This window comes from Poecile atricapillus, chromosome 27 (assembly GCF_030490865.1).
Source record: "Poecile atricapillus isolate bPoeAtr1 chromosome 27, bPoeAtr1.hap1, whole genome shotgun sequence".
Lineage (NCBI taxonomy): Eukaryota > Metazoa > Chordata > Aves > Passeriformes > Paridae > Poecile > Poecile atricapillus.
In genome coordinates this window covers 5457387-5475513 of record NC_081275.1, presented here as the reverse complement: position 1 = coordinate 5475513, position 18127 = coordinate 5457387, and the positions used below count along the sequence as shown (strand labels likewise).

General features: G+C 54.7%; 1 protein-coding gene across 2 annotated transcripts in view; it reads left to right on the top strand.

Moving 5' to 3' along the window:
* The window catches only part of SCN4A (sodium voltage-gated channel alpha subunit 4), a 43350-nt gene extending 25745 nt beyond the window's left edge, over positions 1–17605 (top strand). For both annotated transcript variants that reach the window (XM_058857952.1, XM_058857950.1), the window contains exons 16-26: positions 1749–2180; positions 6513–6642; positions 6919–7073; positions 8216–8389; positions 9035–9157; positions 9391–9669; positions 10868–10921; positions 12342–12479; positions 13018–13122; positions 13782–14052; positions 14465–17605. In XM_058857952.1, coding sequence (XP_058713935.1) covers positions 1749–2180; positions 6513–6642; positions 6919–7073; positions 8216–8389; positions 9035–9157; positions 9391–9669; positions 10868–10921; positions 12342–12479; positions 13018–13122; positions 13782–14052; positions 14465–15654 — 3051 coding nt within the window. In that variant the 3' untranslated portion in view covers positions 15655–17605. The remainder of the gene's footprint in view (positions 1–1748; positions 2181–6512; positions 6643–6918; positions 7074–8215; positions 8390–9034; positions 9158–9390; positions 9670–10867; positions 10922–12341; positions 12480–13017; positions 13123–13781; positions 14053–14464) is intronic.
* Positions 17606–18127: the final 522 nt, after the last annotated feature.

The following is an 18127-nucleotide window of genomic DNA, read 5'->3' as shown; positions in this document are numbered from 1 at the left end:
GGGGGTGAGGGTGTCCCCATCCCGGGGTGAGGGTGTCCCCATCCCGGGGGTGCAGGTGTCCCCATCCCGGGGTGAGGGTGTCCCCATCCCGGGGGTGCAGGTGTCTCCATCCCGGGGGTGAGGGTGTCCCCATCCCGGGGGTGCAGGTGTCTCCATCCCGGGGGTGAGGGTGTCCCCATCCCGGGGGTGTACGTGTCCGCTTCCTGAGCTGCACCCCAGCCCTCGGGGCAGCTCTGCACCTCCTGCACGGGCTCCATTTACAGGCCAGCAGAGAAACCTCTGTGCCTTCCTCCTCCTTCTCTCTGCCAGGCTCTCCTGGCCGTGCCTCAGGTATTTCCGAGTCCTGGAGCCCGTCCCAGAGGCTCCCAAGTATGCCCGTGCAGGGAGGTGTGTGTTTCTCCGCGCTTCCCCTGCGCAGGAAGAAGGTGACCCGTCCTTTGCTCTTAATGACACTTTGAGCATTTCCTTTGGGGTTATTCAGGGAAAAGGGAGGAAGTCCGTCGGGTGACAAGGTAATGAAGTCCTGTCCGACAAAGGCAGAGCCAGCGGCACCCATTAACTGTAACTGGCACTTAACGGGGGCATTCAACTGCTGGGCCCGCGGGGATTTATTTAAAGACGTGGTTTAAGGCACAAGGCATGAGCCATGTGAAAACAGCAGTGTCCTTGGATAGCAGCTAATTCCCGTCTCAGATGTGCTGCTGGCACCGCACAACACGGCACAAACACCGACAGCTGTGGGCTGGGTCTGTCCCTGCTCCGCTCCATGGGGGTGCCTGTCCCACTCCTCTGCTCCCGAGCTGCTCCAGGTTTCTGGCAGGCACCAACCCCAGCTGTGCCAGGAGAGGCTGTGGTGGGGTCCAGTCACGTTTTGGGACGGTGAAGTAGAAGGGGAAGCACACGAGCCCATGCTTGGAGTTTTATAGAGCATTTACTGGCTTGTGCTGAGATGAAACATCGCTTTGATGGAGCAGAGCAGTGCCTGGGACACAGGGATGGGGTCACAGCTGGGGTTCAGGCTCCTCCATGGCTCCAGGGTGTGGGAGACCCTCTGGAGCTTGCTGGGCATCTGAGCTATCAAGGCCAGGGAAGAGGAGAAGAGCTGCAGCTGAGAGGACAAGCAGGAGGTTTCATTCTGGGGAGAGGAGGGACATAATCACGGAATCATGGAATCCCAGACTGGTTCGGGTTGGAAGGAACATTAAAGAGCATTCAGTCCCACCCCCCGCCATGGCCAGGGACACCTTCCACTGTCCCAGGCTGCTCCAAGCCCTGTCCAACCTGGCCTTGGACACTTCCAGGGATCCAGGGGCAGCCACAAGAGCTGAGTTGCATCCCTGGGTGTGGTGGGGAGAAACACCAGAGGCTTGGGGAGTCCCCTATGGGATTCCTGGAGCTCCAAGAGACCAAAGGAAGGGACACACTCACAGATCCACAGCAGCGCTTGAGGGGAGCTGAAACCATGACTGGCATCACTTGCAGAGGGATCTGCAGGACCATGGAAGCCCAGGGTGAGGTTGACGGCATCAGAGCTCAGGGGGTTTGAGGAGGAGTAAGTCCATGTCCTCCAGGAACCGGGATTGGCACCTCTGCAGTTCGCAGAGCTGGGGAGGGCAGGGCAGAGCCCATGAGACCCTCCATGAAGGGGTTTCTCCACAGCCGTGAGTGATCCCTGCAGCTCCAGAGGGAAATCCTGCGGCTCAGGACCTGCTGGACCTCAGGGCTGGAATTTGCTTTGTCTCCTCCAGGTGCTAAACCTGTTCCTGGCTCTGCTGCTGAGCTCCTTCAGCGCCGACAGCCTGGCAGCGTCGGACGATGACGGGGAGATGAACAACCTGCAGATCGCCATCGGCCGCATCAGCCGCGGCATCGCCTTCGCCAAGGCCACGCTCCTCGCGCTGCTGCGCCGGCTCTGGAAGGGCAAGAAGGTGGCACCAGAGGAAGAGCAGGACCCCAGTAAAAGGGACAACTCTGTGATCAACCACATGGACACGGCCCTGGAGCCAAAGTCAGGGTACCTGGATGGCATCACAGGCAAGGAGCACATTTTCATGGATGACCTGGACCACATGAATTTCATCAACAACCCCAACCTGACGGTGCAAGTCCCCATCGCCTCCGAGGAGTCCGACCTCTATGAGGAGACCAGCACCCAGTCCGACACCGAGGACACCACCAAGGTCAGGAAGGCAGATGGAAGGGAAGAGTTTCACCCCCACACTGGGATTGGCTCATTCTTGCTGTGCTGCCCAAAGAATTATGTTTGGGTCACCTTCAGCTTTCTCACAGAGCGTGGTGTGGGCCAAACTTGGTGTTTTCCAAGCTGGCATTTCCCAGTGTAAGCTGGGGTGAGAGGGGAGGGTCCAAGCAGGGCTTTGGCTGATTTGGGTCAGACTGTGGGGTTATTGGCAATGCCAGAGGGCCCCTCTGCACCACAGGGGCAGTGCAAGGGTCAGAGCACTCAGTTTGGGGTTAAAGATGTTCCAGAGGAATCCGATGCCAGGAAATCTGCTGATGGCACTATCATTGGATCCACTGCTAATGCCTCGGAAAGCATCGTCCTGAACCAGATGGAGGAGCTTAGCAGGGGTGAACATGAAGCCAGGGATGTGGGATCCAAAGTTGAGACAGCTGAGCCTGGTCTCCAGGGGACTGCTGGGGTCCACTGGGAGGGCGGCAGGGGGACAAGAAACTTGGGAAGACCCAAGTGGACACAAAAGGGTGATGGTGTTGTGGGAAATTACTGCTCACTGCAAGGTCCTGGGGACACAGGGGGCAGGTGCTGAGGGGGACAGAAGGAGGTGCATGAGCCTGGGAAGGGGCTTTGTTTGGACAATAGGACAGATCTGAGTAGGGATTTGTCATGTCTGGATGGCAAATGCGTACTCGGGAGCTGAGGGAACTGTGACAAGCTCCATCCCAACCAGCCCTGCCAGGTCCAAGAGGCATCTGGTGCTGCTGAACACCTGAATGGGACAGTACAGGGAGCCCCAGGAAAGGCTGGGAAATTAAGCAGGGCTCCCAAAACTGCAGAGCCTCTCACCTCCCTCCCATCTGCAGGATCTTCAAAGCTCAGCACGGTGACAGGGACCCAGCTTGGCACAATATGGGGCAAGGAGAGGGAACAATCCTGATTATTTGGTGTTATCTGGGACAATAGGGGGGTTTCAGCATTTGGGGTGTAAGAGTGGGACAGGAGGAAAGGTGGGGCTGGCCATCGTCACTGCCAAGCCCTACAGAGGGGACAAACTTGCATGGAGCACCTTGGTCAAAGGAATAGGTCAGGGGGGGTTGCTGCTCTCAGTTCTCTCAATGTTGCCACCAGGAGAGCTGGCATTTCCCCCCAAATTTTTCCTATCACAACCCCAGTCCCACAGCAGCAGTGCCCAGCACACTGGGCACACTGCAGAGGTGATGCCAGTGCCAACCTGGCCACAATGGGAGAGGACACATGGGGTCCCCGTGGACCTCAGCTCCCTGTCACCACAAAGTGCTTCCCAGCAGGTGGGAAAACCTTGGTGTGCAGCCATTGGACCCGTCCTGGCACAGCTCTGGGCTTTAGGGTGCATTCAGCCCACAGCACCTGCTCCAAACACTGCACAGAAAAGCTCTGAGCTGACCACAGCTCCTCAGCACGTGCAGCGGGCAAAGGGCACCTCTCAAACTGCAAATACCAGTTCAGCCCATCGGGACTGCTGGGTGTGGTGCCTAAATTCAGTCAAAGCTGACTCAGGTGGGAGCCAAGGGGGTGCATTAAAAACAGGGGCCCTGGCCAGGCAGGGGTAATGATGGGATGCAATTTACCATGGAATCACAAATTATTTGGGTTGGTAAGAGTGTCAAAGACCATTTAATTCCATCCCCTGCCATGGCAGGGAATACCTCCCACTGTCCCAGGTGCTTCAGCCCCAATGTCCAGCCTGGCCTTGGGCACTGCCAGGGATCCAGGGGCAGCCCCAGCTGCTCTGGGCACCCTGTGCCAGGGCCTGCCCACCCTGCCAGGGAACAATTCCTGCCCAATATCCCATCCAGCCCTGCCCTCTGCCACTGGGAGCCATTCCCTGCCTCCTGTCCCCTGTCCCAACTCCCTCTTCAGCTCTCCTGGAGCCCCTTTAGGCTTTGGAAGGGGCTCTGAGGTAACTCAGACCCTTCCCTTCTCCAAGCTGAACACCCCCTGTTCTCCCAGCCCGTATATACGAGGTGAAATGACAATTAGCAAGCAGGTGCTAATTGGTGGGAGCCTTGCGCTGTTCCCTGGGGTTGGTGCCAGCCGGGTGTGTTCTCACTCCGGGGATCAACTCCAGATGGAGCCAGAGCCCCGCACTCCGCTCACTCCGGGGACACTCCCACCGTGACGAGCCCAAACCGCGGGGCCTGCTCAGACAGTGCTGATAAATCCTCTCCCCTTCCAGAGCAGCTCCTTTCCAAGGAAAAGCTCTTTTTTGGTGGAAACGAGAGCGGCAGGATCATCACTGCTGCAATTTTGCGTCTTGTGGGTTGATTTCTCTTTGCAGCTCAGAGCAGCGGGGAGGTGCCAGGCTGGGCTGTGGCTCTGCAGAGCGAGTGCCGGGTCTCAGGGCTCTGCCAGGGGCTTCTCCCGTGGGGATCCCATCCTGCTGAGATGCTCCGGACCGTGCTGCAGCACAGGGGTGTTGTCAGTGGAGCTGAGGGAGCTGGAAAGGGGCTCAGGCTGGAGCAAAGGAGGCTCAGGGGGCCCTTCTGGCTCTGCACAAGTCCCTGGCAGGAGGGGACAGCCGGGGGGGTCGGGCTCTGCTCCCAGGAACAGGGACAGGAGGAGAGGGAACGGCCTCAGGCTGGGCCAGGGGAGGTTTGGATTGGAGATTAAGGAGAATTTCTTCACTAAAAGGGTTGCCCAGCCCTGGCACAGCTGCTCAGGGCAGGGGTGGAGGCCTCATCCCTGGAGGGGTTTAAAAGACACGTGGATGTGGCATTTGGGGACATGGATCAGTGGTGGCCTTGGGCACTGCTGGACTCGATGGTCTCGGAAGGCTTTTCCAATCTGAACAATTCCATGATTCTTAGTTCTGTGAATTGTGGAGTCATGGGCTGAGTCAGGGTGTGCAGCACCAAGGATGGGAAAGGATGGGAAAGTCCTGGATTGGGGGGAAAGCCCCAGCCAGGCTGGAGATGCTGTGCCAGGAGTGTGATGGAAATTGCTCTCCAAACCTGCTGGTTCCAGGTGTGGGAGGACTCAGAAGCCCCTAGGGATGGGTTTTATCCCTGTCCCCACCCAGGAGAATCAGCCCTGTGTCCACCCACAGAACTCCTGGGTTCCATGAGCCATCCAGTGGCCTTTTGGACCTTCCCCCACATCTCCAGGGCAGTTGCACTGCTTTGTCCCCACCTTCCCCCTGTGTGAGGCTGTCCTGGGGGCAGACCTGGGGGCTCCTGTGTGTCCTTCCCTGGGCTCACGTCTTGCCTGGCTCCGTGCTGAGACTCCCTAATCCATTGCCCCTCCTGTCCCTCCCTCCCGGCCTCAACTGAGAGTGGTCCCAGTGGTCCTTGAGAGCCACCAGCTGTGAGCTGGTGCCACCCCTGCTGCTGTGTCCTCTCCTGCGTGTCCCTAAAGCAACATTTCCTCACAGAGAGGTGGCTGTGGCCCCTGAAGCTGTGGGCAGTGACAAGCTCCCCCCCAGGGGCTTTTCCCTGTTTTTTAGAGGATGGAGCTGCTCCTTTATGGATTACCAAAAGCAGGAGCAACCTGAGGGGAGGATTATCTCCTTCCCATGTGAGCCAACACCTTCCTGTGCTGGAAAAAGGATCCTCTGGTTCCTGCTGCTCCCAGGTAGGATAGGCAGGGCTGGGGATCTGCCCATTCCTCAAGTGTTGCAAGAGGGCTTCTCAGAAAGCCAAAAAAAAAACCAACCAAAAAAAGCAGAGGAAAAGGAGCCCCAGGGGCTTGCCAAGGTTTTCTCTTGTTATCAGCCCCTCTGGCCTTGCTGAGTGGTGTCTGGGAAGGCAGCCAAGCTGAGCTGTGGAGCAGGCTGGAGCTGAAGAGAGGTATTTGGGATGCAGGTTTTGAACTTGGGTGAACCTTGGGCTGAGGGCCCTTCAGCAGGAGCTGAGCCAGAGGGAGGAGAAAGGAGAGGCTGCTTGGGTTTCTGCACCAAAGCAGGGGTTGGCAGAGCAATTCTTGGATGGGGACACACAGAAGAGGAGAAGGTGGTAAGAAAATCAGCCTGAGGTGGTGGCACAGGTGGATTGGGAGATGGAGCTGCTGTGCTGGGAGGAAGGCTGGAATCAGGGGAGCTTGTCCCTCTGAAGCTGGATGAAAAGCAAAGCTCAGCTACCAACAGTTCTCCAAGGTTTGCAGCCCTGGATGATTGAACAGCTTCTGGGCTTTGTGTCCGTAGGAGAGGGACTCGGAGCATCCTCCAAAAAAGGGGGTCCCACCACCCATCTGGTCCTGCCTGGGCTCTCTGGGGCAGGAGGAGCATGGCTGGAGGCAGCCAAAGCCCAGGAGCCTGGCCTGAATTCCTGTCCCTCTGCAGAACCCCCTGTCCAGCAACAATGCCTCGTCCGTGTGCAGCACCGTGGATTACAAACCCCCCGCGCCCGAGGAGGAGGAGGTGGCAGAAGTGGCTGAGGAGAGCAACGAGCCCGAGGAGTGTTTCACTGAAGGTGAGGGACAGAGCAGGGCTGGAGACCCTGTGGAGAGGGGGAAATGGGGGTGGAGGGGCCACTGCCAACCAGTTCTTGCAGCACAGGGACCCCCAGGCTCCCTGAGCTCAGCCCCAAGTCCAAATCCTCCTGTACCACCACAGAGATGATCTCCATGGAGCTCCCCTTGTGCACCCCACTATGCCCAGCAGGATCCTGGTCCAACTCCCACCAGGGAGGGTTTAAAATGCCAATAAAACTGGGAATAGTGAGTGACCCCCAGCCCTGTGTTCCCAGGCTGTGTGAAGAGGTTCCCCTGCCTCTACGTGGACATCACCAGTGAGAAGGGGAAGGTTTGGTGGAACCTCAGGAAAACCTGTTTCCTCATCGTGGAGCATGACTGGTTTGAGACCTTCATCGTCTTCATGATCCTCCTCAGCAGCGGGGCACTGGTAGGTCTCACCTTTCCCCTGTCCCAAGGGCTCTGCAGCAGCTTTCCAGCCGGGGGGAGCCCAGGCTCTGGGCATCTCCTGTGACAAATAATCCAGCTGTGGGCAGAGGTTTGATTTCAAACCTCATCTGGCTCAGGTCTAACATCCTCCAGGAGTCTTGGTACCCCCTGGCCATCCTCCCCAGCATCCCTGGGCCATCATCCACGGGCTGTGGTCCATGGGCTCGAGGGGATGGCACTGCCTACAGCCCCCACTCCTGCTCTTAATGCCAGCTATGAACCATCTGAACCATGTATTGAGCTTCCCGTGGTTTCTCATTTCACCACCACCATCACTGGCTGTCAGGAAGCGCTTGACAAACAGTTCATGGTTTTTATTTTGCTGTTCAGCACCTCCATCAGTGCCTGGTTCCCCCTCTCAGAACCTGGGTGTTCTGTTAAATCAACCTAATTAATTATCTGTGCTGGCCTGGTGTTGTTCTCCAAGTGTTTGGGCTGGATTTAACACAGGAAATGCCAACTTCTCTGCAGGTTTGGAGGTGAACAGAGAGGGAAGGGGAACAGAGGGACTGAGAGGGCTTTCAGACACTTCACGTGTCTGCAGCTCGCTCTGAGGTGGTTTGGGGATATCTGAGGTTGTAGCTGGTGCAGGAATTGAAAGCTGTGCTACACCAGCTGTGCAACACCTGGGCACCACTCCCCTACCTCTGAGTGCTTACTCAAGACGTGAGGCAGCACTCACCCAAACTCCTCATGGCATTTTCAAAGCTTCCAAAGCATCCCAAGGTGTGGGTTGGTGTCCTGGGGTTTGAGCTGACACCTGGGAATTGGATGCAGCTGGACTTTGGCTTCAGGGAAGCTCTGCTTTAGGTCCAACCCCACAAAGCCAACAGGGACTTGCAAACAGGAGCTGAACCCCACATTGATCAAGTCCTCATGCACCAGCCATCCTTAGGCTCCCAGCTTCCCAAGCCCTGGGAAAGCAGGGAGATGCCATCATGGGTGTGCTCTGGGATGCCACAGGTCCCAGGGAAGATGACTGTCAGGTAGCTCCATGGGGTTCTCCATGGAAGATGACTGTCAGGTAGCTCCATGGGGTTCTTCATGGAAGATGACTGCCACCTAGCTCCATGCCCCTTGCAGGCTTTTGAGGACATCTACATTGAGCAGCGCAAGGTGATCCGCACCATCCTGGAATACGCAGACAAGGTCTTCTCCTACATCTTCGTCATCGAGATGCTGCTCAAGTGGGTGGCCTATGGCTTCAAGGTGTACTTCACCAACGCCTGGTGCTGGCTGGATTTCCTCATCGTGGATGTACGTGATAAGCAGGGCCAAGCCAAGGGGCTTGGGGGCGTTAGGGGCTCTTAATGAACCCAGATTGTATTTTAGAGGATAAAGGGGTGGCTGTGGAATGAGGGCTTACACCATTACTTAAAATAATGGTCCCACATAGGAAGCAACACTTCATTCCTGGTGGCAGGAACCTTTCAAACCCTTCTGTTTTACACACAAGCCAAGAACAGCCCCTGAAGTTCCACCAGGCCCAGTAGAGCTGTGAAGGGACACAGGGTCTCCCAAATGGTCCATGACAGAGCAATCTGTCCTTTCTGTGCCCCACATCAATTCCACCCTCACACTCAAGAGGTGTCAGTCTGCCACATCCCTGGCAGTGTCCAAGGCCAGGTTGGATGGGGCTTGGAGCACCCTGGGACAGTGAAAGGTGTCCCTGCCTTGGCAGGAGGTAGGACTGGATGGTCTTTAAAGTCCCTTCCAACCCAAACCATTCTGGGATTCTGTGACTCTTGAGGTGTCTGGCCACCAGGGACCCCAAGGACTCAATGTCTTTGCCCCAGGGCTAGAGGATGAAAACCACCCTGAGTGACTGGGGAGAGAGGGAAGGGCAGGAGCTGCAGTTGTGTTTCCATCTGAGACGCTGCTGATCACTTGGGCTCCTTCCAGGTGTCCCTGGTCAGCCTGACAGCAAACTGGCTGGGATACTCCGAGCTGGGAGCCATCAAATCCCTGCGGACACTGAGGGCTCTGCGACCTCTGCGTGCTCTGTCCCGGTTTGAGGGCATGAGGGTAAGTGTGTCCCCATGTGCTGCTGGCCCTGACAGAGATGTGAGAGCCTTCAGCAGTCCCCTACGTCACGGATATCCCAGTTGGTTTTCAGGGGCCCTCAAATCGGTGGGATCAGTGCTAAGGTACCTTTGGTCCAGTCTGACCTCACTCAGTGCTGCTGGGGAGGGCAAGGTTGGGGCATGGGGACATGAAGGTCCCATCCAGGTCCTGCAACGTTTTTTCTCTCCTTGCAGGTGGTGGTGAATGCCTTGCTGGGCGCCATCCCCTCCATCATGAACGTCCTGCTGGTCTGCCTCATCTTCTGGCTGATCTTCAGCATCATGGGGGTGAACCTGTTCGCAGGGAAATACTACAGGTGTGTCAACACCACCACGGGTGAGCTCTTCGACATCGATGTGGTCAACAACAAGAGCGACTGCATGGCCCTGCTCCACACCAACGAGGTCAGATGGGTCAACGTCAAGGTCAACTTCGACAACGTGGGCTTGGGATACCTGTCCCTGCTGCAGGTGGTACGTCACAACATCAGGTGTCACTGTCCAAGATGTGTGGAGCAGGGCACTGAGATGAGCATCAGGACTAATGTGGGATGAGGTTTCTTAGCTGCTTCTTAGCTCCAAAGCTGGTTTTTAACCCCAAAGAAACCTTTAAGAAGGGGTTTCCTCCTAGCCAAGGAAGGAAAAGGGACAGGCTAGAAAATGGGAGGGGCAGGTGTCACTAGGGAGCTGCTACAGATGGGTGCAGACAGGGCAAAGCAGCCCCTGCACAGCACGGGGTGCAGGAGTCGGGGCTCTGTCTTACCCCTGCACCCCTTTGGAAAGTTCAGTCTGTAGGCTGTGGGACTTTGTGTGGGGCGGATGACGACTGGAAAAAGGGCACGTGTGTCCCCTGCAGGCAGTGGGTGAACACACCCAGGTTCCACCGAACTCCCCACAGCTGGGCCGAGCGGCAAAGGGGAACTGCTCACCACAGCTTTAACAAAAATATAGGTGTGGGCTCCATTATGAGGCAAACTCCCATCAGATCCAGGGGAACTGGTGGCTGCAGAATCAGAAAACAACCCCAGCTGATGACCCTGCTTCTAAATTCAGCTTCCTCTTCAGCCTTGTTGTCCCATCAGATTCAGTAAACATGATGTGCATACCTTTTGTTTAACAAATCAGCAGCAAAAGGCTGTAAGAGATGCAGTGGAGATCCAATAAAAAGTTTGGTGTAGTCCCCCACCCCCACTGGGATGGGAATTCAGCAGAACCAGAGGAAGGATATGGAAGTCAGGACTATGAAGGTGACAGAGTTTGGGACTGGAAATGAGGCAGCTGGCCCTGGCACAGCTCTGCCTTTGGGAAAAATGACTTCGAAGTCAAAGGGAGAAGGGAGAAAAGAGTCGATTGCATCTTTTCCCTGTCTTGTTTGCAGTGGTGTTTTGGGAAGTCACTGGTAGCCTCAGCCCCGGAATGGTCCATGCATATTCACATGGGAATTTCCATATTTCTGGGACATTTTTCTTGTGGATTCAACTCACATTCCTCTCCTCCCATTCCCACAGAGAAGCTGGAGTGCTCAGAGCTAAACCACAGACATGCACCCATCACCTTCCCTTTCTTCTCAGCCCCAAAAAACTCCCAGAAAATACATTCTTCTCCACTGCCATAGAGTCACAGAATCCTTTATGTTGGAAAACTCCAAGTCTGACCATTCCTGTTCCCACAGGCAACCTTCAAAGGCTGGATGGACATAATGTACGCGGCCGTGGACTCGCGTGAGGTGAGGCGACAGGCAGGGACACATTGCTGATTCCAGGGGTGGATTCCCCTTGGCAGACTGGGAACAGGATCCCAGAACTGAGGCTGAGGTGGATCCTTGGCTACAGCAGCACCTCTGGCTCTGCCTTTTGCTGCTGGGGACTGCCTGCATCCCACCCATGACTTCAGCCAGGACATGGGCTACAGGGTGGAGAAACCCCCAGGATGTATCAGCCATGGAATCCCAGCATGGTTTATGTTGGAAGTGACCCTAAAAACCATCCAGTGCCTCCCCCTGCCACGGGCAGTGACACCTTCCACTATCCCAGGTTGCTCCAAGCTCTGTCTAATCCAGCCCTGGACAGCTGGACAGCCACAACATCCTCCTGCTGAGGTGCACAGCCTCGAAAAGGGCAGCCATGTGTCCCTGTGCCGCCCATGTCATTGTCACTGCAGCCTGGCCCCACACTAGGCTCCCACCCTGCCCCATAGCTGGGGCTGAATCCACTTAGCTTCAGTTCCAGGGGCCAAAATCCCTGTTCTTCCCCCACTCCTCCAACCTAAAGGCTTGTCCTTCTGCCTGCTGTGACATGATGTTCTCCATGACCCCTCTAGCTGGGAAAGCTCATCCCATCCTGGAGAAAGTGCCTGGTTTGCCTTGAGCAGTCAATGGGTTATGAGAACAGAGCAGCCAGCATTTAACCATTGGGTTCAATGAGTTCTTAAAAGAACCCAAGTGTTTGAAGAGTGCTGTGCACACATCCCCAAATGTGTCCCCGCAGAGAAGGGGTTTCCTACTGTTCTCCAATCACACTGGGTGTCACCCCATACACCCACAGGCCTGAAGGGGTGGTTTTCATTGCCTTTCTTTAGCATGCTTCCATCACCCTCTGAAAATCCCTCAGGCCTCTGTCCCACCTGGGACAAAGCTGGTTTGGGAGAAAATCCTCCCTGTTCTGCCAAAAGTTTTCTTCAAAGTGGGGGAAGCCAAGGGGGTCACCTTGGGGTGCCTCTGATCAAACACAGAGCAGGATTAAGGGATGCTCCCTGGATTAGGAGCATTGTCCAGGGTTGTCAGGTGGTGTCACCCAACTGTGCTGGTGTGACAAATTAATTCATTTTTTCTTTCCCCTCTCAGATATATTTTAGCCCTTGGAATACTGATTATCAGGAAGAAGCTCATTTGCTCATTAATATCACTGCAAAGGACATCCCTTCCCATTCCCCAGCTCTGTGTGATCGGGGGTCAGCATGTCCTTGTCCTTCAGTCAGTGTCACATGGATGTACCTTCCCGTGGCTGCTCCTCTTGGGAACACACAGCCCAAAGTTTTGCAGCAGCCACCCCCTGGCTCTGTCCAAACACCACAAGCCCTTATCTCAGGACTTGGGGACCCCCTTTTGGGACAGGGTCAGTCTCACATTTCCCATCTTTCCTGGCCAGATTGAAGAGCAGCCACAGTACGAGATCAACCTCTACATGTACATCTATTTTGTCATCTTCATCATCTTTGGTGCCTTCTTCACCCTGAATCTCTTCATCGGCGTCATCATCGACAACTTCAACCAGCAGAAGAAAAAGATGAGTATTTCCCAGCTCCTGAGGTGCAGCTCTAAGTTGGAGGGGACCAGCACAACTGTGGGGTGATGGGACAAGGGCTACCATGCCTGGGGCTAGGATGGATCCCAGAATTCTTATCCATTAGTGCTTCCTGCACTGGACAAACAGCACATGCAGCTTTGTGTCCTGGTCATGGCAGTTACAGAGGACTTAATTGATGGGTGCAGAGGGAGGAAGCAAAGGGAAGCTGTGTTTTCTCTTGCCTGGGCCATCACTTGTTTTCTTTTCCCACCCTGGGATCATTTTCCTATGCACGAGGTTGAGGCTCAACTTTTGCTTCCAAGCCAGTAGCTCAGGACTGACAGCCCGGAGCAGGGGGCAGGTGGAGGGTGGGCAGGGCCGAGCGCTCTGGTGACACCGAGCATGGTCTGCAGGACACAGAGAGGACACCCTGCTCCCAGCAGGATCTCTGAGGGGCTGGATGGTGGGAAGGGACATGGTCAGACACACTTGGTGGGAAGAGAATTCCTGAGACTAACAGCAGTGACTCCCTTTATACTTTGGAGGCAAAGACATCTTCATGACGGAAGAGCAGAAGAAATACTACAATGCCATGAAGAAGCTGGGCTCCAAGAAACCCCAGAAGCCCATCCCCAGGCCAGCGGTATGTTGGGCTCATCCTCCTGGAGTGGAGCACACAGGGAACGCTTCAAGCCACCAGCTGTCCCAAAGGGAATGAGAAGGGTCCAGGGAAGACCATTTGCCCCATTGTTACTCTTCAGACAGGACCTGGCCAAGAGCTGGGACATCAGAAGAGGTTGACATCAGGCCACCTCCTTTGTGTCTGCTCTTTAGTCCTTGGTCTGCTGGCAAGGGCAGTGATGGGGCTTCTTTTGCAGGAATTTGGGTTTTTTCCTGGTTCGGCTCCCAGCTCCTCTCTCTCTGTAAGGGAGCTGGGCTCAGCTTTCCACCCGCAGAAGGGACCCTGGTCTGGCCAAAATATTCTCAGTTGTGATTTGGGAGATCTTTCTCATGTGTTAATTTGTGCCCTATTAGCTGTGGGTGTAATTAGCAAGTGATTTTGCCCTGTGCCCAGCTCCTCCTGGCTGTAGCATTCCCAGGTGTGCTCCATCCTGAGAGGTGCTGGGAATTCTCCCCCCATAACTTTTGAGGCTGTGAGAGCTATTCTGGCCACAACCCTGAGGTTTCCACACTTGTAAATATGGTTCCTTCTTCTCTTTCTGTTGTGTTTTTTTTGTGTCTGTCACACGTTCCCACCTCTTCTCTGATGTTCCATCATCACCCTTGTGTCCCTCACTGCAGAACAAAGTCCAAGGGAAAGTGTTTGACTTTGTTACCAAGCAAGTGTTTGACATCACCATCATGATCCTGATTTGCCTGAACATGGTGACCATGATGGTAGAAACAGATGACCAGAGCGAGCTCAAAACCTCTGTCCTCTACAAGATAAACCTGGTCTTCATCGTCATCTTCACCGGGGAGTGCGTGCTCAAGATGTTTGCCCTGCGCCACTACTTTTTCACTGTGGGCTGGAACATCTTTGACTTCGTGGTGGTCATCCTCTCCATCCTAGGTGAGTCCTGCTGCTCCCACCGGTCCCTCAGGGATCCCACTGGACAATGAAGAGTGGAAGTGGAATCACCAATCCACACCCACTGAGCTGTCACTGGACCCTGCTTGCACCCATCCTTTGAGCAGGGCCAAGGCAGCAGGACCCTGAGACATGAGAGATGTGAGGCCACTCGGGGCCACCAGGCTCTGCTCCTCCTTGGTGTTATTTCCCTTGGCGTTCTCTTTCTCTGAAACAGAGCAGCCAGAGTTTAACCCTTGGGTCTGTCCTCAGAGGTTATTTTTTAATGTTTTCCCTGTCAGTAGAGGAACATCAGGAGTGGCCTCACCTCACTGTGTCTGCCCAGAGTGGAGCAGCTCCCCTTCACCCCCTATTGGTGGCACAGCAAACTCATCTGTCCTTCATCCCTCCACAGGTATTGTCCTCTCGGACATCATCGAGAAGTACTTTGTGTCCCCCACCCTCTTCAGGGTCATCCGTCTGGCGAGGATTGGCCGCGTGCTCCGGCTGATCCGAGGAGCCAAAGGCATCCGGACGCTCCTCTTTGCCCTGATGATGTCCCTGCCTGCCCTGTTCAACATCGGCCTCCTGCTCTTCCTTGTCATGTTCATCTACTCCATCTTCGGCATGTCCAACTTCGCCTACGTCAAGAAGGAGTCAGGGATCGATGACATCTTCAACTTTGAAACATTCGGGAACAGCATCATCTGCCTCTTCCAGATCACCACGTCAGCGGGGTGGGATGGGCTCCTCAACCCCATCCTCAACAGTGGCCCCCCGGACTGTGACCCCGAGCTGGAGAACCCTGGGAGTTCAGTGAAAGGAGACTGTGGGAACCCCTCCATTGGCATCTTCTTCTTCTGCAGCTACATCATCATCTCCTTCCTCATCGTGGTGAACATGTACATTGCCATCATCCTGGAGAACTTCAGCGTGGCCACAGAGGAGAGCAGCGAGCCTCTCTGTGAAGACGATTTTGAAATGTTTTATGAAACTTGGGAGAAGTTTGACCCGGATGCCACCCAGTTCATCGCCTACAGCACCTTGTCTGACTTTGTGGACACCTTGCAGGAGCCACTCAGAGTTCCCAAGCCCAACAAGATCAAACTTGTCACCATGGATCTACCAATGGTTGCTGGGGACAAAATCCACTGCCTAGACATCCTCTTTGCCCTGACTAAGGAAGTTCTGGGAGACTCAGGAGAGATGGATGCCCTGAAGGCCACCATGGAGGAGAAGTTCATGGCTGCCAACCCCTCAAAAGTTTCCTATGAACCCATCACCACCACCCTGAAGAGGAAGCATGAGGAGGTCTGTGCTACCAAGATCCAGAGGGCTTTCCGGAGATACCTCCTGAGGCGCTCGGTGAAACAGGCGTCCTACATGTACAGGCACAGCCAGGACGCCCTGGGCGAGGACGCGCCCGAGAAGGAAGGACTGATCGCCACCAAATTGCAGGAGATCTATGGGAACACAGGGACAGATGTGGAGACAGCCCCTGCCTTGGGCCTCGAGCCCATTCCCAGCTCAGAGACACCCCAGGATGCTCCTGAGGAAGCACAGGCTTGGGCTAAGGAACGTGTGGTGAAGGAATCGCTGGTGTAACACAAGGAGATTCCACCTCTGGCCCAGCCTGAAGAGACTTCATTTGTATCTCCTGTTCAAAGCTCTTCCATGCACAGATCTCTAGATCTTAGATATTGAGCTAATTTCACATATTTCAAGCAACCACCTTGAATTTCAAAGCAGAATCTCCTCCTGATCCTGGGTTTTACTGCCCACTGCACTTGCAAAGAGTTTAATTCTTTTTCTTATGAGAACTCAAATGTGAAATCTATTGTCAGTGAAAGAGACACAAGTTAGTTTTGAAATGATCTCAGCACGGTAACAATGGTCTTTAGGCATGAACAGAAGAGTATGGTTGTCCTTTCACTTAAAGTAATTATTTATTAATGTTATTTCACAATTAAGAGATTTTCCTGTATTTTATTCTTCCAGAGTGCAGCCAAGCAACCGGTGAAAGATGAGCCAAGTGAAATAATATTAAGAATAATTACGGAAAACAGAAGGTTTTGTGAACAAAAATCTCCAAAGTCTTAAAGTAGCACCTTTCTTTTGAACTTTTGAATAAGCTTGATGATTAGTTTTTGTTACATACAAGAGAAAGTGCAATTATGTCTTAAAAATTGGTTTGCAAAGCCAAAGCAAAGCATCTGCAGATTTGTTCTCAGGGTTAAATATCAGGTTTTCAAGGTCTCTGAATATGCATTGAAACCAGAAATCATTCAGGTCTCTGTATGACGAATGTAAACACTGTTTATAATTAAATGTTTTCCCATTTCCATCCACGTTTTGTGGCAGGAAAGCAATGGGCAAAGGCAGGGTTTGGAAAACATCCTCCAAGAATCCTCAGTCCCCAGGACAAAACTCTCCAGGGTTTTTTTTCCTAGCCCTGTTGCAAGAGTGCTCTTGGTTGGAATTCCAAATGTCCTCTTCCTTAGTGTTAACTAATGAGATGCACCCCCAGGGATTGGAGCAGATGTCTGAATGATCCTTTCCACGAGCTGCTTTAGGGGTGCCCTAAATCCCAGCCAAGCCCCAGGTGGCTGCATGTAATAACCAGTCCCATTGGGGTGTGAATCCCAAAATCCTCAGGCAGAGCATCCTTCCCTAGGCTGGGGCTGTGGAGAGGCCCCGGTGGCACATTCTGGATGGGCCAGACAGGTCCTCACCAGGAAACCTCCAGGCAGAGGAGCGTTTTCCCAGTGGGAAAAGGGATTTCTTGTTCTTCACACACGTGAGCAGAAGGAAAGTAGATCAAGGAAAATAGCCCTGGCACAGCTGTGGCTGCCCCTGGATCCCTGGAAATGCTCCCAAGGTTGGGAGCCAGGTTGGACAGGGCTTGGAGCACCCTGGGATAGTGGAAGGTGTCCCTGCCATGGCAGGGGTGGCACTGGATGAGATCTGAGGTCCTTCTACCCCAAACCATTCTGTGATTGTGTGAAAAATGGGGCAAAAGGCCCCATGTTCACCTCTGACCACCTTCTGCCTTCAAGGGAAAAAAACCCCTCTTGAGATCAAAACAAACATGAACCAAAACCTCTTCCAGTTCAAATAAGGGCTGCTCCTGAAGCCAAAGGCTCTTTCTTTTTGTACTCTGATGATTCTCTTCTCTTCTTGGGCTGCTTTGGGCGCTGCCATCATGGATGCCCCACGGCCAGGCTCGCCAGGAGCAGTGCTGAGCTTGGCTTGGACCCATGAGCTGCGAGCCAGGTGGCAGAGCCAGGGACACTCGGCTCGTCCCGTGGCCCTGTGCTCTCATTTCCATGTCGATGCTCTCTGCAGCAGGAGCCTGAACTGCTGTCGCTGGCGTTTCCATGGGAAGCATGCCTGGCACGGCAGTACCTGCCCGGATCGTGGTTCACAATCAATGCTGCTTCTACGTTTGTGTTGTCAGGTATGGGGAAATGCCCCAGAGCAGGTTTTGTGTGAGCTAAAGCCATTTTTCTTTGTACATTTCTTACAATAAACAACTGTAAATGATCTGTTATTACGATACCAAGTGTGCTGGGGTGTCTTGGGAGAGGAATGTTTTCCCTGCACTGGGAGGGGTGAACACCCCTTTCATGGGTCCCTGTGCTTGGCCTTGGACCTGCCAACCTCAGCAGGACCCTGGGGGTCTCATCCTGCACAGGGGCCCCCAGGGCTGTCCCCCAGAGCTCCTGCTCTGCTCATCATCCCATCCCCAGGACCCCAGGGCTGGCTGACCCCGGGAGCCCCAGGAGACACCGCTGTGGGAGGGTTTGGAGGAGGTTCAAGCCCCCGAGTTCCCCACACAGGCTCCAGCCCCACCGGCGTGGGAGCAGGTGAGCATCACTGCGAGAGGACAGGGGTGGGTGAAGGAGGTTCTGCGTCAGCCAGGAGCCGCCCCCGGGCCCCGCTGACGTCCCCGGGGCCACGGCTCGGGCTCGCCGCTGTTTTTGCTGCCGCTGGAACAGCTCGTCCAAGGGCAGGCGGGCAGTGCCACGCAGGCGGGGGCTGCAGGGGATGGGGCACAGCCTGGGCACTGTGAAACCCA